Source organism: Myotis lucifugus, unplaced genomic scaffold, assembly GCF_000147115.1.
Source record: "Myotis lucifugus unplaced genomic scaffold, Myoluc2.0 scaffold_262, whole genome shotgun sequence".
Classification (NCBI taxonomy): domain Eukaryota; kingdom Metazoa; phylum Chordata; class Mammalia; order Chiroptera; family Vespertilionidae; genus Myotis; species Myotis lucifugus.
In genome coordinates this window covers 922,952-944,570 of record NW_005871310.1, presented here as the reverse complement: position 1 = coordinate 944,570, position 21,619 = coordinate 922,952, and the positions used below count along the sequence as shown (strand labels likewise).

General features: G+C 59.2%; 2 protein-coding genes across 8 annotated transcripts; both read left to right on the top strand.

The window, feature by feature from the left end:
* The first annotated feature begins 1,645 nt into the window (after positions 1 to 1,645).
* On the top strand, positions 1,646 to 13,293 carry WDR81 (WD repeat domain 81). 4 transcript variants are annotated; one of them, XM_006099178.3, is made up of 10 exons: positions 1,775 to 5,566; positions 6,276 to 6,383; positions 6,651 to 6,841; positions 6,967 to 7,157; positions 7,669 to 7,834; positions 7,913 to 8,072; positions 8,755 to 9,444; positions 10,056 to 10,201; positions 10,487 to 10,666; positions 12,079 to 13,293. In XM_006099178.3, exons 1-10 carry the CDS (start codon positions 1,891 to 1,893, stop codon positions 12,397 to 12,399), a joined length of 5,829 nt encoding a protein of 1,942 aa, XP_006099240.1. In that variant the 5' UTR covers positions 1,775 to 1,890; the 3' UTR covers positions 12,400 to 13,293. The 4 variants fall into 4 exon arrangements, 2 of the variants coding, with proteins under 2 accessions (XP_014320199.1, XP_006099240.1); XR_002831750.1 differs by lacking the exon at positions 12,079 to 13,293 and having other exon boundaries at positions 1,646 to 5,566; positions 8,755 to 9,401; positions 10,487 to 10,623; XR_002831749.1 differs by lacking the exon at positions 12,079 to 13,293 and having other exon boundaries at positions 1,646 to 5,566; positions 8,755 to 9,458; positions 10,487 to 10,623.
* On the top strand, positions 13,243 to 21,354 carry SERPINF2 (serpin family F member 2). Of its 4 annotated transcripts, none has more exons than XM_023762844.1 (10): positions 13,243 to 13,360; positions 15,543 to 15,609; positions 15,748 to 15,786; positions 15,885 to 15,947; positions 16,218 to 16,419; positions 16,912 to 17,055; positions 17,199 to 17,402; positions 17,853 to 17,995; positions 19,588 to 19,792; positions 20,371 to 20,783. In XM_023762844.1, the coding sequence occupies exons 2-10, from the start codon at positions 15,547 to 15,549 to the stop codon at positions 20,781 to 20,783; spliced, it is 1,476 nt and encodes a 491-aa protein (XP_023618612.1). In that variant the 5' UTR covers positions 13,243 to 13,360; positions 15,543 to 15,546. The 4 variants fall into 4 exon arrangements, with proteins under 4 accessions (XP_023618612.1, XP_006099239.1, XP_014320201.1 ...); XM_006099177.3 differs by lacking the exon at positions 13,243 to 13,360 and adding an exon at positions 13,418 to 14,171; XM_014464715.2 differs by lacking the exon at positions 13,243 to 13,360 and adding an exon at positions 13,418 to 14,217.
* Positions 21,355 to 21,619: the final 265 nt, after the last annotated feature.

Genomic DNA, 21,619 nt, shown 5'->3' with positions numbered 1-21,619 from the left:
ACCTCCTGACCATCAAAACCTATCCTCTAGCCTCAGGAACACAGACCAAAGTTGGGGATGAGAGATTGACAGGAACACCTAATTTCCCCGCTGGAAAAAACAATAGTGCAATGGCCAAGGAGTACAGAGAACACTGGTTTTAGATAGGCCTGGATTTGAATCCTGGCTCTATCACTTCTTAGCTATGTGACCTTGGGCAAGTTACCTAAGGTGGTCATTCTCCTAATCCTAATGAGGATTAAACAAAACAAGGTATGTGAAGTGTTTAGCGTGGTGCCTGGATCCTAATCAGTGGTTGTAAGTTACTACTTATGACCCAGGTCCTATGACCAAGCACTTCAAGGGTTCCAGCTGCTCCTTCAAGAAAGAAGACACAGCAGCCCTGGCCGGGTGGTTCAGTTGGTTGGAGCGTGGACCTGTACACCAAAAGGTTTTGGGTTTGATTGACGGTCAGGGCACATACCTAGTTTTCGGGTTCAATCTCTGGTAGGGAGGCAGCCGATTAATGTTTCCCTCTCACATCCATGTTTATCTCTCTCTAAAAACAATCAGTAAAAACATATCCTTGGGTGAGGATTAAAAAAAGAGAGATGGAATCAGATTATAGCTGAGCCATTCCTGTCTCCTAATTTGGACTGTAGTTTTTCTTAAGTGACCTTAAGGAACCCTCTACACCTCTACACCAACTACTACACTCTCCTTCTGGGGTGAGACTCAAAACACAGCCCGTGGTTTCACTGCAGACAATGGCCTTTCTGTCCTGCAAATGAGTCAGAACCAAGACCCCCTGGAGGAGTCATGGAGTTTTGGTGCCAGCAGTCTGGTTTTCGCTTACTGTCCTGCGCTGCACCTCCCCCCACTGTGGTATCTGCAGGGCTCTGCCACAGCAAGCAGGCTGCTTGGCAGGGCAGAAGCTGATCTCAAACAGGAAGTCTTAGGGAACATTTCCTCCCCAAGAACTCCAGGCCTCTGAGCCTGGGCCACTTCTCTCCTGAAGGTCGCCCAGAATTTAAAAAAAAAAAGGGGGGGGGGAGGATGGAAGAGGGTTGACAGTTGGGAGGACTCCGGGGCAGAAAGTCTGTGCAGCAGCTTCTAAGTCTCCATTCTGCCACTTGGACAAACCTCTTTGATGGCTCTTGGTTAAAACCTGTAAAATATAAACAGTAATAACCGCCGTCCTCCCTAGATTCTGTGAGGCCAAATGGAATGTTACTGACTACACGTTTTGGAAAATTAAAAGTTCCTTCTTTTGGAAGCCAGTATGGAGGCGATGAAGGGACTTGATATCAAAAGTCGTCAAAAGTCCCTTTTATCTGTAAAATCGGGAGGGGCGATCAGTCCCCTAAAGGCTGGTCTCTCTGGATAAAGCCCTCCGTTAGATCTACGATCTGTGTTCGGGATGGTGCAGGAGGAAGCAGCGAGGGGAGGGCAAATTCGTGGGCATTTCGGCATCCCCCTCCTCTGCACTGTTGGGGCCCACTGGGGCCCCCTTCAGCTCCGGAGGAAGCAAAGCCGCCACCAGCTCTGAGCAGAGCGCTGGGCCGCGGGGCGGTGGCGCGGGTGGTAGGCGGGGTCCCGCCCGCCCCTTTGCGCCACGTGCGGTTGTTTCCGAGTCGGGGCGATCACGTGAGCCGCATCAGCTGACCCGTCACGGCGGAGCCCGGTGCTGGCACCGCTCTGCCTCCTCCCTTGCGCGCCCGGAGCGCAGGACCCTGCGGAGGGGTAAGAGCGCCCCCGCCCTCCTCTCCTCGGTCCCGGGCCCACCCCAGCCACCTCCGCCCCAGCCCCCGTCCCTCGTCCATCCTTACTCCGCCTCTCTGGCACCCCGGAAGCTGTCGCGGGGAGGGCCGTGGCCTCAACCCCGCGTGGTCCCCAGGCGGCTGGGAGGGGATGGCCCTGGGGACCTGGGGACGGGAAGTCGCTCTTACCTCCGGGGTCGAGGGCTGGTCCCCGCCCCCAAGCCCTGACATGGAGGAGCTGCTCCAGAGCGTGGAGAGGGACCTGAACATCGATGCCCGCCAGCTGGCTCCAGCCCCTGGGGGCAAGCACGTGGTGGCCCTAGTGCCCGCGCGCTGGCTGGCCAGCCTCCGCGAGCGCCGTTCGCCCCCGGGACCCTGCCCCCGGGCCGAGGGCCTGAGCGAAGCGGAAGTCAGGACTCTCCTGCAACGATCCGTGCAGAGGCTGCCCCCAGGCTGGACGCGAGTAGAGGTGCATGGGCTACGGAAACGGAGGCTGTCCTACCCGCTGGGTGGCGGCCTGTCCTTTGAGGAGGGTTCCTGCAGCCCCGAGACCCTCAATCGCTTCATGCAGGATGTGGCTGCCCAGAATTATCGCAACCTATGGCGCCATGCGTATCATACCTATGGGCAGCCCTATAGTCATAGCCCTGCCCCCTCAACTGTCCCTGCCCTGGACTCAGTAAGACAAGCTCTGCAGAGGGTCTATGGTTGCTCCTTCCTGCCAGTGGGTGAAACTACCCAATGCCCAGCATATGCCAGAGATGGCCCCTGTCCCCCTCGGGGCAGCCCGGCCTGTCCCAGTCTATTGAGAGCTGAGGCCCTGCTGGAGTCGCCGGAGATGCTGTATGTGGTGCACCCTTATGTGCAGTTCACCCTGCATGACGTGGTCACCTTCAGCCCCGCCAAGCTGACCAACAGCCAAGCCAAGGTGCTCTTCATTCTCTTTCGTGTGCTGAGGGCCATGGATGCCTGTCACCGCCAGGGCCTGGCCTGTGGGGCCCTCTCTTTGCACCACATTGCTGTGGATGAGAAACTTTGCAGCGAGCTCCGGCTGGACCTGAGTGCTTATGAGAGACGGGAAGAGGATGAGAGTGCGGAGACCCCCGGAGCAAGGGACAGGGCAGGCACTGATTGTGGAGAGGAGGGAGGAGGGGGACCCGGGTGTCCTTCCTGCCAGGAGGAACTCAGGTGCCTTGTGCTCGACTGGGTCCACGGCCGCATCAGCAACTTCCACTACCTCATGCAGCTGAACCGATTGGCAGGTCGGCGGCAGGGGGATCCCAACTACCACCCGGTGTTGCCCTGGGTGGTGGACTTCACCACATCCCACGGGCGCTTCCGAGACCTGCGCAAGTCCAAGTTCCGCCTCAACAAGGGGGACAAGCAGCTGGACTTCACGTATGAGATGACGAGGCAGGCATTTGTAGCAGGTGGTGCCGGGGGCGGGGAGCCCCCCCACGTTCCTCATCACATCTCAGACGTGCTCTCTGACATCACGTACTACGTGTACAAGGCTCGGCGCACACCCCGGTCGGTGCTTTGTGGACACGTACGGGCTCAGTGGGAGCCCAATGAGTACCCCGCCAGCATGGAGCGTATGCAGAACTGGACGCCGGACGAGTGTATCCCCGAATTTTACACCGATCCCTCCATCTTCTGCTCCATTCACCCTGACATGCCTGACCTGGATGTGCCAGCCTGGTGTGGCTCCAGCCAGGAGTTTGTGGCTGCCCACCGGCTGCTGCTGGAGAGCCGCGAGGTGTCCCAGGACCTGCACCACTGGATCGACCTGACCTTCGGCTACAAACTCCAGGGCAAGGAAGCTGTAAAGGAGAAGAATGTGTGTCTGCACCTGGTGGATGCCCACACGCACCTGACCAACTATGGTGTGGTGCAGCTCTTCGATCAGCCACACCCCCAGCGCCTGGCGGGGGCTCCTGCCCTTGCCCCTGAGCCGCCACTCATCCCTAGGCTGTTGTTCCAGACCATCCAGGAGAGCACCGGCCGGGAGGACTTCCCGGGGCAGCTTGCAAATGGAGTGGGCAGGCTGGTTTTGGAGGCTACTCCCTGTGAGGCTGGCTGGGCCAGAGACAGACCGGTGGCGGGGGAAGACGACTTGGAGCAGGCCACGGAAGCTCTCGATTCCATCTCCCTTGCTGGGAAAGCAGGTGACCAGCTGGTTCCCTCCTCTTCCTCTGGTCAAGCTCCCCCAGGCCTCCTGTCTTTTTCAGTGGCCTCAGCCTCTCGACCAGGCCGCAGGAACAAAGCTGTTGGGACAGACCCCGGGGAAGGCGAGGAAGGGAAGATTCTTCTCCCGGAGGGCTTCAATCCCGTGCAGGCGCTGGAGGAGCTGGAGAAACTAGGCAACTTCCTGACCAAAGGTCTGGGGGGCCGGTTGGAGGTGCCCGAGCAGCCCCAGGTTCAGCCACCCGTGCAGCTGCGGGACCTCTTCCATCGGGACATGCAGGCGCTGGGTGTCCTATTGGCTGAGATGGTGTTTGCCACCAGGATCCGATCGCTGCAGCCTGATGCGCCTTTGTGGGTACGCTTTGAGGCTGCTCGGGGGCTCTGCACACGCCATCCCAAGGAGATCCCCGTGTCTCTGCAGCCCATGCTGGACATGCTCCTGCAACTGAGTGGTCCTGAAGGCCCAGCCACAGCAGGGGATGGCAAGCTGGGCCCACTGTTTGAGTACCGACCTGTCTCCCAGGGATTGCCCCCACCGTCCCCGGCCCAGCTCCTCAGCCCCTTCAGCTCGGTGGTTCCCTTCCCTCCATACTTCCCTGCACTGCACAAGTTCATCCTTCTGTACCAGGAGAGGCGCGTGGAGGACGAGGCTCAGGGGCGGGAACTGGTCTTTGCTCTGTGGCAGCAACTGGGTGCAGTGCTGAGTGACATCACCCCCGAGGGCCTGGAGATCCTGCTGCCCTTCGTGCTGTCACTCATGTCTGAGGAGCACACGGCTGTGTATACGGCCTGGTACCTATTTGAACCTGTTGCCAAGGCACTGGGCCCCAGAAATGCTAATAAGTACCTCCTGAAGCCTCTCATTGGTGCCTACGAGAGCCCCTGCCGGCTCCATGGCCGCTTCTACCTATACACTGACTGCTTCGTGGCCCAGCTGATCGTGCGGCTAGGCCTGCAGGCCTTTCTTCTCCACCTGCTGCCCCACGTCCTGCAGGTGTTGGCTGGTGTGGAGGCCTCCCAGGAAGAAAGCAAGGGCCTGGCAGGGGCTGCCGAGGATGAGGAAAGCGGGCTCCCAGGGGCCAGGCCCAGCTCCTGTGCCTTTGGGGAGGAGATTCCGATGGATGGGGAGCCAGCTGCTGCTGCGTCAGGTCTGGGGCTCCCAGATTATACGTCTGGCGTCAGCTTCCACGACCAGGCGGACCTCTCGGAGACAGAGGACTTCCAGGCGGGGCTCTATGTGTCCGAGTCCCCGCAGCCCCAGGAGGCTGAGGCGGTGAGCCTGGGCCAGCTGAGTGACAAGAGCAGCACCAGCGAGACCTCCCTGGGCGAGGAGCAGGCTGCAGACGAAGGGGGAGCCCCTATGGACAAGAGCAGCCTCAGGTCAGGTGACAGCAGTCAGGACTTGAAGCAAAGCGAAGGCTCAGAGGAGGAGGAGGAGGAAGAGGAAGGCTGTGTGGTGTTGGAGGAGGGGGAGGAAGAGGGGGAGCAAGATGAAGTCACTGGGGCATCTGAGCTCACTCTCTCCAACACGGTGCTGTCCATGGATACGGTTGTGGCTGCTGGTGGTGGGGCAGATGGGGAGGACGAAGAGGAGCCGCTGACTGAGCGGTCGGAGGGCCAAGAACAGAAGATCCTTCTTGGTGAGTACTTGAGCCTGAGTTTGTAGGTCAGTTATCTGGTTTGCACTCAACATGTGTAGAGCATGTATTCTGCGCCAAGCAGTGGATCGAGCAGGTCTACACACAGCATAGATATGGGCCTGTCCTCCTGGAGCTCACACCTAGCAGAGGAGATGCCACGGTAAAGACAGTCTTATGTAAGCGTAAGCCCAAGTTAGGGTGGTGCTATCAAGGATACAGCTGGGTGCTACAAGGGAATATAAAATAGGGCTGAGATCTGGTTTTCAGGGTCAGAGAAGACTCTGAAAGTAGGGCCATTTGGGGTTCAATGAGTAGGAAATAGCTAGGGAAAGATATCAGGGTCTGCAGTGGGAAGAGCATTCCATGTAGAGGGAATAGCATGTGCAGAGCTCAGAGGCTGCCATGGTTCTGTTAAAAATCAGTGAAAGGCCAGCATGATTCAACTGAGGGAGCGGAGGGCAGAGGAGGGAGCAGAGATCAGACAGGGAGTCACTTAGGAACTGGAGAAGAGTCACTGAAAGGATAACCTGGAGCAGCTCTGAGGCCAGAGTCCCGTCAGCCACCTCTGCACTGCAGTGGTGCTGTGGGGCGACCAGGCTCAGGCCGGGCTTCTTGGCAGATTTGTAGTCAGCGTTGGCGAGGTGGGTGCCATGGGGTGGAGTGGTGAGCCACCATTATCTGATGGGCTCAGGTCTGCTCCTCCCTGCAGATACTGCCTGCAAGATGGTCCGCTGGCTGTCTGCCAAGCTTGGCCCAACGGTGGCCTCCCGCCACGTAGCCCGCAACCTGCTCCGCCTGCTGACATCATGTTACGTTGGTAAGACCTGTGGTCAGTGCTGGAGAAGAAACGTCCTCCAGGCCCTCTGTCCATCTCCAGCCCCCTCTGGGGGATCCTTCCCACTTCCACTGCAGACCACCTCCTGGGTCCTGGGTCCCAGTCTGTAAGCTTCTTTCTTCCTTAGGGCATGGGGCAGACTGCAGGCTAGCGTGAGTGGGAGCGGCTACCACAGACCCTGGAAGGCCTCCTGCCCTCCTGCCCTCCTGCCCTCTGCCAGCACTCAAGCCTCTGGCCCTTCCTTGGCAGGGTCCACTCGGCAGCAGTTCACGGTGAGCAGTGGCGAGAGCCCCCCGCTAGGGGCCGGCAACATCTACCAGAAGAGACCAGTCCTGGGCGATGTAGTGTCGGGGCCTGTGCTCAGCTGCCTCCTCCACATCGCCCATCTGTATGGGGAGCCCGTCCTCACCTACCAGTACCTGCCCTACATCAGCTACCTGGTCAGTGTCCGATTTGGCAGGCTGGGGGCTGAGGGGCTGAGGAGCCCGAGGGCTGACCTGGGATCTTTGGGGGTCTCAGGGGGTCTGTGGGGCAGCCTGGCCCCTCATCAACTCTGTGTCCCTAGGTGGCCCCAGGTAGCACCTCAAGCCCCAGTCGACTGAACAGCCGTAAGGAGGCTGGGCTGCTGGCAGCGGTGACTCTGACCCAGAAGATCATTGTGTACCTCTCCGACACCACCCTCATGGACATCCTGCCCCGCATCAGCCACGAGGTCTTGCTGCCCGTGCTCAGCTTCCTTACATCCCTCGTCACAGGGTAGGCCCCTGCTCCATCCTGTGTGGGGAGCAGCCCAGCTGAGGGGCCAAGGGGGTGGGGACTGGGAAGCTTGGGGGAGAGTCCGCTGACACTGGGCTGGGTGTCCTAGGTCTGATCCCAGCTGTGTGACCCTGAGCAAGCCACACCTTTCTATGCCTCAGTTTCTTCTTCTGGCTTGGACCAGTTGGTCTTGTAGCACCTTTCACATACAGCTTTTTAAAAATATATATATTTTATTGATTTTTTACAGAGAGGAAGGGAGAGGGATAGAGAATTAGAAACATTGATGAGAGAGAAACATCAATCAGCTGCCTCCTGCACACCCCCTACTGGGGATGTGCCCGCAACCAAGGTACATGCCCTTGACCGGAATCGAACCTGGGACCCTTGAGCCCGCAAGCTGATGCTCTATCCACTGAGCCAAACTGGTTAGGGCCACTTACAGCTTTTGATAGATTCTGGGCAAGTCCCACAGTGTGGGAAGCTGGAGAGCTTAATAAGCTCTTTCCAGGTTCCCAAGTGGAGCCCAGGCCCGGACGGTCCTGTGTCTGAAAACCATCAGCCTCATCGCCCTCATCTGCCTTCGCATCGGACAGGAGATGGTCCAGCAGCACCTGAGCGAGCCTGTGGCCACCTTCTTCCAAGTCTTCTCTCAGCTGCATGAGCTGCGGCACCAGGTGGGTAGACCTACCTGGCTGGGGTAAGCTGGGCAGGGGCCGTGGACTCGGCTGACTCCCTGGGCTTCCTTCCCCCAGGATCTGGATCCCGTGGGCCACAGTGAGGGCCAGCTGCCAGAGGTGGCCTTCTCTGATGGGCAGCAGCGGCTGGTGGACCCCGCCCTGCTGGATGAGCTGCAGAAGGTGTTCACCTTGGAGATGGCGTACACCATCTACGTGCCTTTCTCCTGCCTGTTGGGTACTGCCCCTCCCTTTTCCTCACACGGCCTCTGTGGCTATGTCTTTTTTCCTGGCAGGGCCCCATGCTCCCCCTGCTCTCAGAGTCAGTAGTGGGTGTTAAGCACGGATTTCTGGGTCAGAGCAAAGGAATTTGGCCTCAGACTTCAAGTCTCAATGTGACATAATAACAGGGACTGAGCGTTAGCCAGCAAGGTGGCACAGGAGTGGCCTGGCGTCTCCCCGGGGAGGGTGGGGGGATCAGGCTGACGTCCTGGTGTCTCTGGGAGCTGCCTGAGAGGAATGAGCAGCCCACCGGTTACTTAGGTTCCCGCACGGTACAGGCTGGACACTGCTGAGTGCCGACAGGTGTCATGTCCCTGCATAGGATGAACAGCCCTGTGGTCAGATAAGTTGTCATCCCTCCACTAAAATCTAAGCTCTGGAAGGGAGAGCATGACCTGTCTTGTTTGTTCTTCTGCTTCTGTGCCCAGCACACATAGAAGATGCTCACGTGTACATAGTAAACGAATGAGTCCACGTTTTCCTGGGGAGCAGATTGAGGCTCAGAAATGAAGATTCACTTGCTCAGAGTTGCACAGCCAGTACCTGCCCTGTCCCCTCTGGTTCCCAGGCCCTTGGCTGGGTGGTAGCAGCCACCTGTTACCTTCTCTAATCTTGGGACCACTTCCACTTCCATCCAGGTGACATCATCCAGAAAATCATTCCTAACCATGAGCTGGTGGGGGAGCTGGCGGGGCTGTATTTGGAGAGCATCAGCCCGAGCAGTCGCAGCCCTGCCAGTGTGGAGCCCACCGTGCCCAGCGCCGGCCTTGAGTCGGACCCCCAGGGAGGGGGCTGCTCCCAGGATGACGGCCACTCGGGGACCTTTGGGAGTGTCCTAGTCGGGAACCGCATCCAGATCCCTGACGACTCTCAGCCGGAGAGCTCCGGCCCCCTGGGCCTGATCTCCGGGATGGGCAGTGGGGGCCTCGGCAGCGAAAGCGAAGACAACGCACTGAAGCGGGAGCTGCCACGGAGTGCCCACGGGCTGAGCGGGAACTGGCTGGCATACTGGCAGTACGAGATTGGTGTGAGCCAGCAGGATGCCCACTTTCACTTCCACCAGATCCGCCTGCAGAGCTTCCCGGGCCACTCAGGGGCTGTCAAGTGCGTGGCACCCCTGAGCAGTGAGGACTTCTTCCTGAGTGGCAGCAAGGACCGCACCGTGCGCCTCTGGCCACTCTACAACTATGGGGACGGCACCAGCGAGACAGCCCCACGCCTCATCTACGCCCAGCACCGCAAGAGTGTCTTTTTTGTGGGCCAGCTGGAGGCCCCCCAGTATGTGGTGAGCTGTGATGGGGCTGTGCACATCTGGGACCCCTTCACAGGTGAGCGGGCCCAGGTGAGGTCTGTTCTGTTGCTGTCACCCTGTCCTCCGGTAGGCCTCTGGAATGGGGCCCAAGGGTGGAATGGTTGGAGTGTGGTGCTGTGTGGTTTTGGGGTGACCCAGTGAAGCCACACAGAGGAGCAGTTAGGACTTGGAATCCATTAGACCTCAGTTTGAATCGGCCCTGACCACTTACTTGCTGAGTGATCTTTACTGCTGGAAGCATCAGTTTTTCCATCTGTAAAATGGGAATCAGAACAAATGGTTTAGCTTAACATAGAGGTTTGGCTTAAAATGTAGCATTAGCACATGTTTGGTAAGTGGTGGCTCAATTATTTTTTGGCATCATTGGAGGGAGGAAATAAAGTTAAAAAGGGGGTTGGAATAGCATTGAGGTAGACAGAGGGAGGTAGCATTCAGTCGTTGGTTTGGGGATGGGAGTCTGGCCTGGCCATGAAAGAAGGAAGGTAGGAAGGTCGAGAAACACCTAGTATTTTCTGAGATCCCTGGGGATATGGGAGGCAGGTATGGGGTTGGTCGGGAAGATAGGAGGAGTTTGGGCTCTGCCATCAGCTGCTGGAACCCCAGATCCACTGCAGGTTTCTTTTCCAGGGAAGACCCTTCGCACGGTGGAGCCGTCGGACAGCCGGGTCCCCCTGACCGCTGTGGCTGTCATGCCCGCTCCCCACAGCAGCGTCACCATGGCCAGCTCTGACTCGACCCTGCGCTTTGTGGACAGTAGGAAGCCTGGCCTGCAGGTCAGGGATGTCCAGTTGCCTGAGCCCGGGCCTGGGTGACTTCTGGCTGCAGGGAGAGATCCCCAAGAGAAGGCCAGGGCGTAGTTTCTCTTTGGAGACAGATCACCTATAGCAGCAATCCCTGGGGGGTGGGACGCTGATGGGGGAGCTCTCCCCTTGACTGGGGGGACAGAGACTCAGGCTTCCCGGGTGTGTGGGCTTAGGGCTGAGCAGGACCTCAGGGAGAGCGGCTTGGAGCAGGCAGAGCCGACAGTGGCACCTCAGCTTGTCTCCCTCTGCCTGCAGCATGAGTTCCGCCTGGGTGGCGGGCTGAACCCTGGGCTGGTCCGCTCCCTGGCCGTGAGTCCCAGCGGCCGCAGCGTCGTGGCCGGCTTCTCCTCGGGCTTCATGGTGCTCCTGGACACCCGCACAGGCCTGGTTCTACGTGGCTGGCCTGCCCACGAAGGGGACATCCTGCAGATCAAGGTGACAGACCAGGGCCCTTTCCCCACCTCACTGCTCTGGGTCCCCACCTCTGTGTAGGGCCCACCCAGGACAGGCTCCAGCTGAGCTTCCTGGACCTGCCCAAGGACAGGTGTAAGGGAGCATCGGGAGCCAGCTTCACTGCGGGGCCTTGGCAGGAGGCAGGCCACGGGGGCGGGCGCTGCGGGCCGAGCTGACCCTGCTGCTCCCTGGAGATGTTCTAATGAGTAACCCTTGTCCATATTTGTCTTGCTTGGAGGATCAGGGGTCGGGTCCTGTCCGTGACCCAATTCAGGTTAAATAAAGCTCAGCTGGGAGGCTGTTTACTGCCCCCAGACCACTGAGCAGAGTCCATGCCCCCTGCTGGGCTGCTCTGGTGGGGGCAGGGGCAGACCGGGCATGGGGATCCTGCCCCCACCCCATTCTCAATCACGGACCTCAGGGAGGCACGGTGTGTGTGTGTGTGGGAGGAGGCGTGGGGGCACGGGGCTACTTGTGGGAGGATTTTTCCTGGCAGCTGGGATTCCCTCCCCATCCTAAGTGGAGGCCAGGCCAGGGCACATGCACTGACGCTGCTGGGGGGACAGGCTGCCTGGGCTCCCTTCAGACCCCCCTACCCCCCGCCCCAGGGGACCCTGGGCTGCAGATGCCTCTAACTTCTGGCTTTCCAATCCTGACTTTCCAGGAGGGCTCTGGGGTCAGCCTAATGTTAATCCTGGCTCTGTGACCTTGGTATGATTAGTTAACTTTCCCGAGCCTCAGTTTTTCTCTGTAAAATGGGAAGAGTGACAGCATTTACCTCATAGGGTTGTTACAAAGATGAAACGTGGTAATGCGGTGTGCCTAACACAATGCCTAAACATAGTAAGTGCTCAAACTATAGTGATGACTAGGTTAATGATGCTGTAATCCTATATAATAAAAAGGTAATATGCAAATCGACCAAACGGCCGAATGACCGGTCACTATGATGCGCACTGACCACCAGGGGGCAGACGCTCAACACAGGAGCTTCCCCATGGTGGTCAGTGCGCTCCCACAGGGAGGTTGCTGCTCAGCCACAAGCCGGGCTGACGGCTGGTGAGCGCAGCGGCAGTGGCGGGAGCCTCTCCTGCCTCCGCAGCAGTGCTAAGGATGTCCATCAGTCGGACATCTCCCCAGGGCTCCCAGACTGCTAAAGAGCGCAGGCCAGGCTGAGAGACCTCCTCTCCCTCAGTGCACGAATGTCGTGCACCGAACCTCTAGTATATTCATATTCATTAACATGAACATAATGTGGGAAGATGGCAGCCCGTCAGCCGTTCAGAACATCCTGTCTTCCTGGGAGAGATCGTGGGAGGAAATGGGAAGACCCTGGAGCTGGGTGGGCCCACGGGAGCCCCAGGCCCTGCTGAGGCTCCCCTCTCCCTGAGCAGGCCGTGGAGGGCGGCGTCCTGGTCAGCTCCTCCTCCGACCATTCCTTGACCGTCTGGAAGGAGCTGGAGCAGAAGCCCACACACCACTACAAGTCGGCATCGGACCCAATCCACACCTTCGACCTGTACGGCAGCGAGGTGATCACCGGCACCGTGGCCAACAAGATCGGCGTCTGCTCCCTGCTTGAGCCGCCCTCCCAGGCCACCACCAAGCTCAGCTCAGAGAACTTCCGTGGCACACTCACCAGCCTGGCCTTGCTGCCCACCAAGCGCCACCTCCTGCTGGGCTCAGACAATGGGGTCATCCGCCTCCTGGCATAGGCTGCTGTGGGAGCTGGCCAGGCCTGGGTAGGCAGATATCCTCCGGGAGTCCACCCCCTCACCCTGTTTCCCCCTCCATGCAAGCCTCTGGCCCCATGCCCAGTGTAACCATGTGGCCTGCCAGCTAGGGCAGAGTGGGAGTCCGGGCTCCTGAACCCCCAGAGCCACCAAGGTTGTCAGGGGTCTCGGTCATGACTTGGGGAGACTGCCCCTGGCCAGCAGGAAGCAAGAGCAGGAGCTGGGAAAGCATCGCTGCCCCTCTTCACCCCAGCTGTGTCCTCTGCGTCCACATGGGGACAGGGGAGCTCAGGAAGAGGAAGGGAGACTGGCCCTGCCCACCTGCTTTCCAGCCAAGGCCCCCCACTTCCTGCTGGGCTCTTTGCCCCTGTCCCCCAAGGACAGAGAAGCTGCCCCAGTCCAGCACCCCATGGTGCTTGGGCTCCAGCCTCTATGGTCCAGGAATTAAGGGCCTTGGGCTGGGGTTTAAGTGTCCACGCAGCCAGGCCCTGCCCTGTCTGGGACCCGTAGGACAAGAAAGAGGTCAGGACCAGGGCAAAGAAGATGGACCGGCTAGCTGCTGCCTGCTGGGAGTGGCCCCAAGCTCGCCTGCTTACCCCTAACCACAGACAGTGTTTGTGCCTTGAACTGAGGAGGCAGCCCCTGAGCCCAGAACCCCTGCGAGGGGGTGAGATGGGGGGTCCAAGACCCTGAAAGAAGGGCCAAGAAGAATTTCCTCTGTGCATCTCAGGTCTCTCCCAGGGAACAAGAAGATCCTGGGGCCCCCGGGTCCTCACATTGTGGAGCAGAGCTGAGCTCTGGGACTGGGCCCCTGCTGCCTCCTCACTCTTTGCAATAGATGTAAATATGACCAATAAACCCTTTGGAAGCGCCTCGGAACGGAGTGAGGCTTTTCTTGACGGTGGTGTCAGGTGGGGAGAAGTTGAGCTCCCACAGCTTGCAGGTCAGTGAGGAGAGGGTGGGGCGTAGGGCAGATGGTGGGGGGCAGGCTGGCCATGGTTCTTCAGGTGGCATAGGGAATAGGGCGTCTGATTCCCGCAGCCCTGCGCCAGGTTCCAGAACCCTCACCCTTGGGGAGGTAAAGCATTGCTCCTAGCGAGGCAGGGTGCTGAGAGAGGCTGCACCCCTTAGCATCTCGTTCCATCCCCTGCCTTCTGACCCAGGCTGAAGGCGGCCAATCAGGATCCTGGGCATGTAAGAGTGGGAATGGGCATCCTATCCTGGGTCCCCTACACAGGCTCCTGCAGCTCCCCCTTCCTCCCCTTGGGATGGGAGGCAGTTGTGGGGGAGAGGAAAGGAAGTGGGAACTGGATGTAACGGCCCAGCTCTGTGTCCTCGGGCAGGTGACAGCCTCTCTGAGCCTGACGAAAGCAGGGATAATCCTCCACCTAATGGGGTCTCTGGAAGGCTCCTGCCCTTCCTGGATCTGCTCTCTAGATGAGGATACCCTCCACTGTCCCCTGAACCTCCTTTCTCCAGGCTCAGGTGGGACCCAAATCCGTGTGCTTCCAGGTGGCTGTCTCAGGCTTAGAGGCCCTGGTGGGAAAGGGGCTTCCGGCCCCAATATCAATGTTTAATCGGATGTGCAGGTCAATATTTACCAGAGGAGAAAGCATCTGCACAGGGGTTGGCTGAGAGCAAAGGTCCTGGTGGGAGGGGAGGGCTGGGCTGGGCTGGCTGGAGCCGGAGCAGAGCGTGGGGAGCACCCAAGTGTCCCAGAGGGACATCGTGTGCAGCAGAGAGAAGCCTCAGAGGTAGGAGGGGGAGTGGTAGCGGCCTGCTCCTCGGGCAGGAGAGGAGGTAGGAGCTGCCCACTTGGCGAGGGGGTCTGGGCTAAATTTATCCAGGAGCCTGTGGTTTCCCAGGCTCCTGGGGTGATGAAAGGTGGGGGGTCCAGGGGAAGGCTCTCTGGGACTTGAAAAACGGGAGGTCATTTCTTGCCAGGAAGATTCAAAAGTCCAGGTTGGGAATCAGAACCTCGGCCAAGGGCCCTGTGTGTGATGGGGGCGGACCCAGGGGTGGTAGAAGGATCCCCCAGAAGGACTGGCCCTGAGATGGGGGTGGGGTGTGTGAGACCTGCTCCGAGGTTAGATCTAGACCTGTCCATCCCCTCCTGACAGCCTGGCTTCCCGGAGGCAGCCGGGGACAGTGTTTCCCAAAAGTCCAAAGGTGGCTTTGGCCAGAGTCATTCATTGGGTTCTGCTGCTGGGTCAACAAGGTGGCTCTTGGGGCCACCCCACCACCCCTGCTGAGACCTCAGAGCCTCCCCAGCCTGCCACCCTTGTGGGCAAGGCCAAACCAGACCAGCCAGAAAAGGTGGGCCAGCTGGATAGGAGATGTGGGGAGGGAGCCCCAGGACCAGGCCGGGCTCTCAGAAGAGGGGCCGTGGGCTAGGCGGCCAGCAGCCATTACCGAGTGCCCGGCCTTGCACTCCGCGCTCACAAACACTGTCTTTTTTTAAAAAATATATATTTTACTGATTTTTTACAGAGAGGAAGGGAGAGGGATAGAGAGTTAGAAACATCGATAAGAGAGAAACATCAATCAGCTGCCTCCTGCACACCTCCTACTGGGGATGTGCCTGCAACCAAGGTACATGCCCTTGACCGGAATCGAACCTGGGACGCTTGAGTCCGCAGGCCGATGCTCTATCCACTGAGCCAAACCGGTTAGGGCTCACAAACACTGTCTTATTTGGTCCTCACAATGCCCGGGGGAGGAGGTAGGGACCTGCGCCGCCGTTTTACAAGATGAGAAGCCCGGAGGGGTAAGGGAGATGTCCAGGGTCCTCTGGCAAGAGTCCGTCTGGATCCACACCCAGGTCTCACTCACAATGCCAGGCCTTGGAGAAGGAGGGCTTTCTTCGCTTTGATATTGTTTCCCCCCATGAACCGAAACACCCCTCGGAGCTGAGAGCCACTGCTGATGTATTTTGGGGACTGTGTGCTGTAGCTGGCGTTGTCCTCTCGGCGATGATGGCTCGGACTCTGCCGGCCAGGGATCGTGTGGGTGGGATCCCATGGTGGTGTAGGGGCTTGGCTCAGCTGGCCAGTCAGCTCATTGGTGACAGTGTGTGTGTGTGTGGACGGGGGCAAGTTGGCAACCAAGCTTCCTGCCCCTCACAGGAACATGGCACTGCTCCGGGGGCTCCTGGTACTCAGCTTGTCCTGCCTGCAAGGGCCCTGCTCAGTGGTGAGTCTGGGCAGGAGTCTGGGTCTGGGTAGGGACGGGCGGTGGGTATGGAGGCCATAGGTCTGAGGGGGCAGAGAAGGGCAGGAGGGTTTGGCTCTGAGGGGGTTCCCCCTCCTCTCCTCATCCTTTTTTCAACAGTTCTCTCCAGCCAGCGCCGTGGAGCCCTTGAGCCAGCAGGTACTGGGAAGAGGGGCTGAGAGGCCGCCCCTGTGGCTCATGCAGGGTGGGGGACCTGTGGGGAGGATCCCTCTCCATGTGCTTCCTCCTTTCTTCAGATAGTGACCGGGCCCAGCCAGGAGAAGCTGCCCCCACTTAGCTTCTTCAAGTTGGTCAACCAGGTACAACCAGGTGGGGCTGGGAAAAAGTGGGCGGGCCCGAGGGAGGGGGGGAACCACCAGCAGGGGTGAGGGGACTGGGGGCGTGGCCTTGAGGCAGAGGGCTGAAGAGAGAGGGTGAGGGACCAGAGGAAGGCATCCAGTCCCCAGAATGTATCAGGCAGGCCTGGGACAAGGCCCTGCTGCCCACAGGCCCAGGGGCTGTGAAGCAGATCTTCAACACAGAACCGGAGCGACCCCTGGCCTCCGCTGACCCCCGCTATATCCCTGCAGGAGCCTGATGGCAAGACTGACCTGAAGGCGGCCTCAGGAGACTGCACTGAGGCCCCCAGCCCGGAGCAGACCCGCAGGCTGGCCAAGGCCATGATGGCCTTCACCACAGACCTCTTCTCCCAGGTGGCCCAGAGTTCCACCCACCCCAACCTCGTCCTGTCGCCTTTGAGTGTGGCTCTGGCGCTGTCTCACCTGGCACTAGGTACTATGGCAGCACCTGTCCAGACCAGCAGAGCTAGGAGGCCAGTGGGAGCTCACTCCTTCAGAATGACTCCTCCAGCGGGGTCGCTGTGACATTTGGTAAACATGCAGACCCCTGGGTCCACTCAAGTCTCTGTGAATCAGATTCCCAGGAATTGGGCCCAAGGATCTGCTTCTGGTGACTTTTAGGCAAGAGTTTGATAGCTACAATGTCTCCATTGGACTGGAGAGTCTCTTGTGGGAAACTGGGGTTCAGAGAGGAAGGACAATTTTCATGAGGCGTGGTCACCCAGACTGTCAGCAGCAGACATGAAAGTAGAACTTGGGAGGGTCCTGTGACTCAGACCAGTTCAGTGGACATGAGGGGAGTGTGTGGTCCCATGGGCGCGCTCACGTGGGTACTCAAGAGGGACTGGGGCGGCGGGGGGCGGGGGGCAGGCAGTGGTGGTGGGAAAGAGCCCCAGCCTGGCCACAGTGATGCGGTCCCTTCCAGGTGCTCAGAACCAAACGCTGCAGAAGTTGCAGAAGGTGCTGCATGCAGACTCAGGGCCCTGCCTCCCCCACCTGCTGAGCCGCCTCTGCCAGGACCTGGGCCCTGGGGCATTCCGCATGGCTGCTAGGATGTACCTGCAGAAAGGTAGGTGCTGGGGGGAGGGAGCTCCCTAGCTAGGGCTGTGCGGGTGGACAGGGTGAGGGAGATGAGCTTAGCTTCAGCCAGTTGGGTCATTGTTGTCTGTGGAGCCTGAGCTCCGGGAACAACCGGCGGCCCCTTCTGTGTAGGATTTCCCATCAAAGAGGACTTCCTGGAACAGTCGGAACATCTCTTTGGCGCAAAGCCCATCAACCTGATGGGAAAGAAGGGGGATGACTTGGCAAACATCAACAACTGGGTGAAGGAGGCCACGGAGGGGAAGATTGAGGACTTCCTCTCGGAGATGGCGGATGACACCGTGCTGCTCCTCCTCAACGTCATCCATTTCCAGGGTGCGCTTCTCCTCTTCTCCGGCCCCCCAGCCTGGCAGCTCCTACCCCCGCCCTGTAGGCTGAGCAGGCGGTGCAGCCGTCACTCTTCCTCCTCAGGGCAGAGCCTCTGGGTTGTGGCTTGGGAGAGGGTAGGAGACAGGTAGTGGTGTGGCAGGGAGGGGGCCCAGGAACGGGATGGGGCTGTTGTGGAGAGAGTACCTAGAAGGAACCCGGTCTGAAAAGACCCAGGGGGAGGTCCCTGGGAGCATGGCGGGGTATGGGGAAAGTGCACACCCAGATTTTAAAAACTCTATAGAAAGGAGATCTCGGATCAACTGGCACAGCACCCTCTGGGGTCTCGGCCCCCACCTTTTGTCCCTGGAATGGGTTCTGGGCCGGATGGGGAAGAGGCTGGTGGTACAGAACCCACCCTGGTCCATTCTACGTGGCCCTGCCCTCTGCTGGATGCAGGTTTCTGGAAGAGCAAGTTCGACCCGAGCCTCACCCAGAGAGGAACTTTCCACCTGGACGGGCAGTTCACGGTGCCGGTGGACATGATGCAGGCCCGCATGTACCCCCTGCGCTGGACCTTGCTGGAGCAGCCCTCGATACAGGTCACCCTTGATTGCCCAGGCCGGGCCTGGGTGCTGGGAGGGGGGCAGGGAGTAGCAGGCTATGGAGCAGGCACAGGGCTGGGGAGGTGTGCCCTCACCTTCCTGGGGTTATGTCCCTGGGACGCGTGGCGATGAAAGGTTTCACTACGCCCCCACCGAGGGGGACTGAGGCTCCAGGCTCATTCATTCAACAAAACCGTATTGGGCATTTGCTCTGTGCAGATACCGTCCTAGGCCTTGGCCATTCAGTGGGACACAAGGGGAGCCCAGATCCCTGCTCTCAGGTGGGAAGACACAAAGTACACAAGTACACAAACACCCACAGGATAATGTCAGTTCGTGATAAGTGCTATGAAGGGAAAAAACCTTTCAAAGGTGACCTAGGAGTGGTATGTTAGAGAGAATGGTCAGGGAGCATTTTTTGAGGAGAGGGCATTGAGTTGAGACCCAGGTGATCTCTAGTCACGAGGGTTTTAGTACAAGGACCCATGGATTGTGGGGCACCCCAGCAGCCATGGAGCCACTTGGGGCCTTAGCACCCCCAAGCCTGGGAGGTGTGACCTGAGCTCTCATGCAGTGTTGCTTAGAAGGGAGGATCTGATTGGGAGGCATTTGTCAGCATCCTGACAGAACATTCTGATTGGACAGAGTGAGATGCCAGGCTATCCCAGGTGTGGAGGCCCTTGCTTCTAGTCTAAATGTGGTCCCCTTGGCTTAGGCACTGACCCCTGGGGCCTGTGGCTGAGATGGCGGCGTTGGGTGGTTTCACAAGGCCAACAGGACACAGGCCACATCTGCTTCTGCAGCCCTCCAGTGGGGGCCTGTGGACGAGGCAGGCCCTTGGAGCAGCATCCCGGCTTCTCTCCAGTTCACCCTGAAAGGAGGGTGGTCTGGTTTACCACCCACCAGATTTCATCCTGCTGCTCCTTCCCTCCAGGCTCTGTCCTGCCCACACTTCCTTCCCCCTTGTCTCCATCCCTCGTTCTCCCTGACCTTCCTGTTCTCAGGCACTCGGCAGGCAGGCCAGGCAGCCAAATGCTGGGGGTCCTGCCACCCATCTGGGCCTGCTGAGAGCCTTGGAGTCAAAGCTGCAAGAGACCATCGAGACTGGGGGTTTTCCTATTTCTTTAGCTACAGAAACCCTGTTCACATGAAATCCTACCCCAAGTCACAGGGCTGGGCAGGGTCACTGTTGAAGTGAGAGGGGTGGAGAGAGGACCATCCTTTGCAGCAACTGCTCTGCAGAACCTGGGGCAGTTTGAAAACCAGCCACCCAAGTGCACTGTATACATGGAGGAACTGAGAGGGGAACACGGGGGTTCTTCACCCCAAGGCACAGGGCTAGCAGGTGGTAGCGGGTGAAGAGCTAGATCGACACCATGAACAAGCGTTATCCCTTTTGGTCACACATCACCTGCAATGTGGTAGGTAGTGTTGCTCCTCTTCACAGGGGGGGCACTGGAGGCTCGGGGAGGCTGAGCTCCTACCTAAGGAGGATGGACTGGAACCCCGGTCCATCGGTCTCAGAGCACATGCTGGCCTAGGTCTGGGTGCGTTCTGGTCCTCACGTGGTCTCCTTCCTTTGTCTGTAGGTGGCTCACTTCCCCTTTAAGAACAACATGAGCTTTGTGGTCATCGTGCCCACCTCCTTTGAGTGGAATGTGTCCCAGGTGCTGGCCAACCTGAGCTGGGACATCCTGCATCAGCCCTTGCTTTGGGAGCGGCCCACCAAGGTCCAGCTGCCTAAGCTGCACCTGAAATATCAGCTGGACCTGGTGGCCACCCTCAGCCAGCTGGGTAAGGAGGGGTCTGGGGCAGCCCCCGGGTGGATGAGGAGGAAGCCCCAGCTGGCAGGGGGTCGGGGCCAAAGCTAGCCTTGTGTTCTGGCCTTTTTTGAGGCTTAAGGAGGTGAGAGGGTTTGATGTGAGTCCCGGGACTGTCTGTCCTAGGACGCGCTGGGTGGCCCAGGTATTGAGGACCTGCTCTGCCCCAGACAGTGTTGCAGAGAATCCCAGGTGGAGAGCCTGGGGTGGTAGGAGAGCCCTCCGTGTACAAAGAGCTCAGCCTAATGGAGTGGGCAGGTGAGGAGCCAGGACTTACAATTCAGCATCAATAATAAGACAGAGGGCTTCTCTCTCTCCAGCTCACTCAGAACATTGAAAAGGCACCTGTCTGGGCTTTGGAGCCGGGGATCCGGGAAGGCTTCCTGGAGGAAGTAACCTTTAAGCTGAGACTTGAAGGTTAAGTGGGAATTAACCAGGCACCTGTGGGTTCAAGGTGTTTCCTGGCCAGGATGCCAGACACCCTCCCAGGCAGGTGCAGGCAGCCTATGGGGCAGAAGGCACCTCTGACCAGCTACCTCTTGCCCTGGGCAGGCCTGCAGGAGCTGTTTCAGAACCCGGACCTCAGTGGGATCTCGGACGAGAGCTTGGTGGTGTCCAGCGTCCAGCATCAGTCCACTTTGGAGCTCAGCGAGGCCGGCGTGGAGGCGGCCGCGGCCACCAGCTTGGCCATGTCCCGCATGTCCCTCTCCACCTTCAGCGTGAACCGCCCCTTCCTCTTCTTCATCCTCGAAGACACCACGAGCCTGCCCCTCTTTGTGGGCAGCGTGAGGAACCCCAACCCAGGTGCGCAGCGGGAGCACAAGGAACAGCAGGATTCCCCCGACAGCAGGGACCTCTTCCCGGACCTGAAAGACTTCGTCCGCGGTGACAAGCCCTTCGACCCTGACTTGAAACTGGAGCCCCTCTTCGAGGAGGATTACCCCCAATTTAGTAGCCCCAAGTGAGGGGCTGTGGGCTCCACTGTCCTGAGTCCCTGCCTGGGCCAGCTCTCAATTCATGTGACTCTTTCCAAACAGCTTTGTGGGATGAGGGGCGGGGGGCCTGGGCGGGCAGGCCGGGGAGGAGAGGAGCCATTCTTTCTATCTCCTCATGGGGAGTTTGGGGGAGGGTGGGGTGAGAGGAGGGGCAGCTGTGAACCCACTTTTGTCAGCAAGGTAGGTGGGTTATTCCTTAAGTCACCTTTGTTTACCAGAGGGCGGGAGGAGGGACTGGATGCCCTGGTTGGGAGAGGAGAGCTGGGCCCTGGGGGGCTCAGGGGCAGAGCACGGTCCCGGGTTAGACACTGTGGGTCAGCCTTGTCCTGCTCTGCATCTGCCATCACCTGCCCAAGGCCCATCAGCCTCCCCACTGGTCCTTAGTGATGCCCACACTGCCCGGACTCCCTTTCCTTCCTCTCTCCTCTTCCTCCTCTGCCTAGGGTCTCAGGGGCTGAGAGGGGTGGCATTAGCTCCTTAGGGCTCTTTTGTAAAGTTTTTGTAGTGATTTTTATGCTACCTGAATAAAGAATGAATGGGCTGCTTTGGTGTCACTGTTGTGGGCGTGGGGGCTGGAGGGGGGAGGGAGGAGGCCACGGAGAGGCTGGACTGAGACTTGGCAGCCCTCTCGGTGCCACGTTTGGTCTCTGGCTGCTCGCCAGCCCTTCTCCACTGTGCGGTCCCCTCTGACCTCGACGGGGGGGGGGGGGCGGGGGGGGGCGGGGGGGGACGGCTCCAGCTGGAGGCTGTCAGCGCCTGAGGATTTGGGGGAAGTGGCTGGGGGCACCTTGGCACAGGGCAGGGGT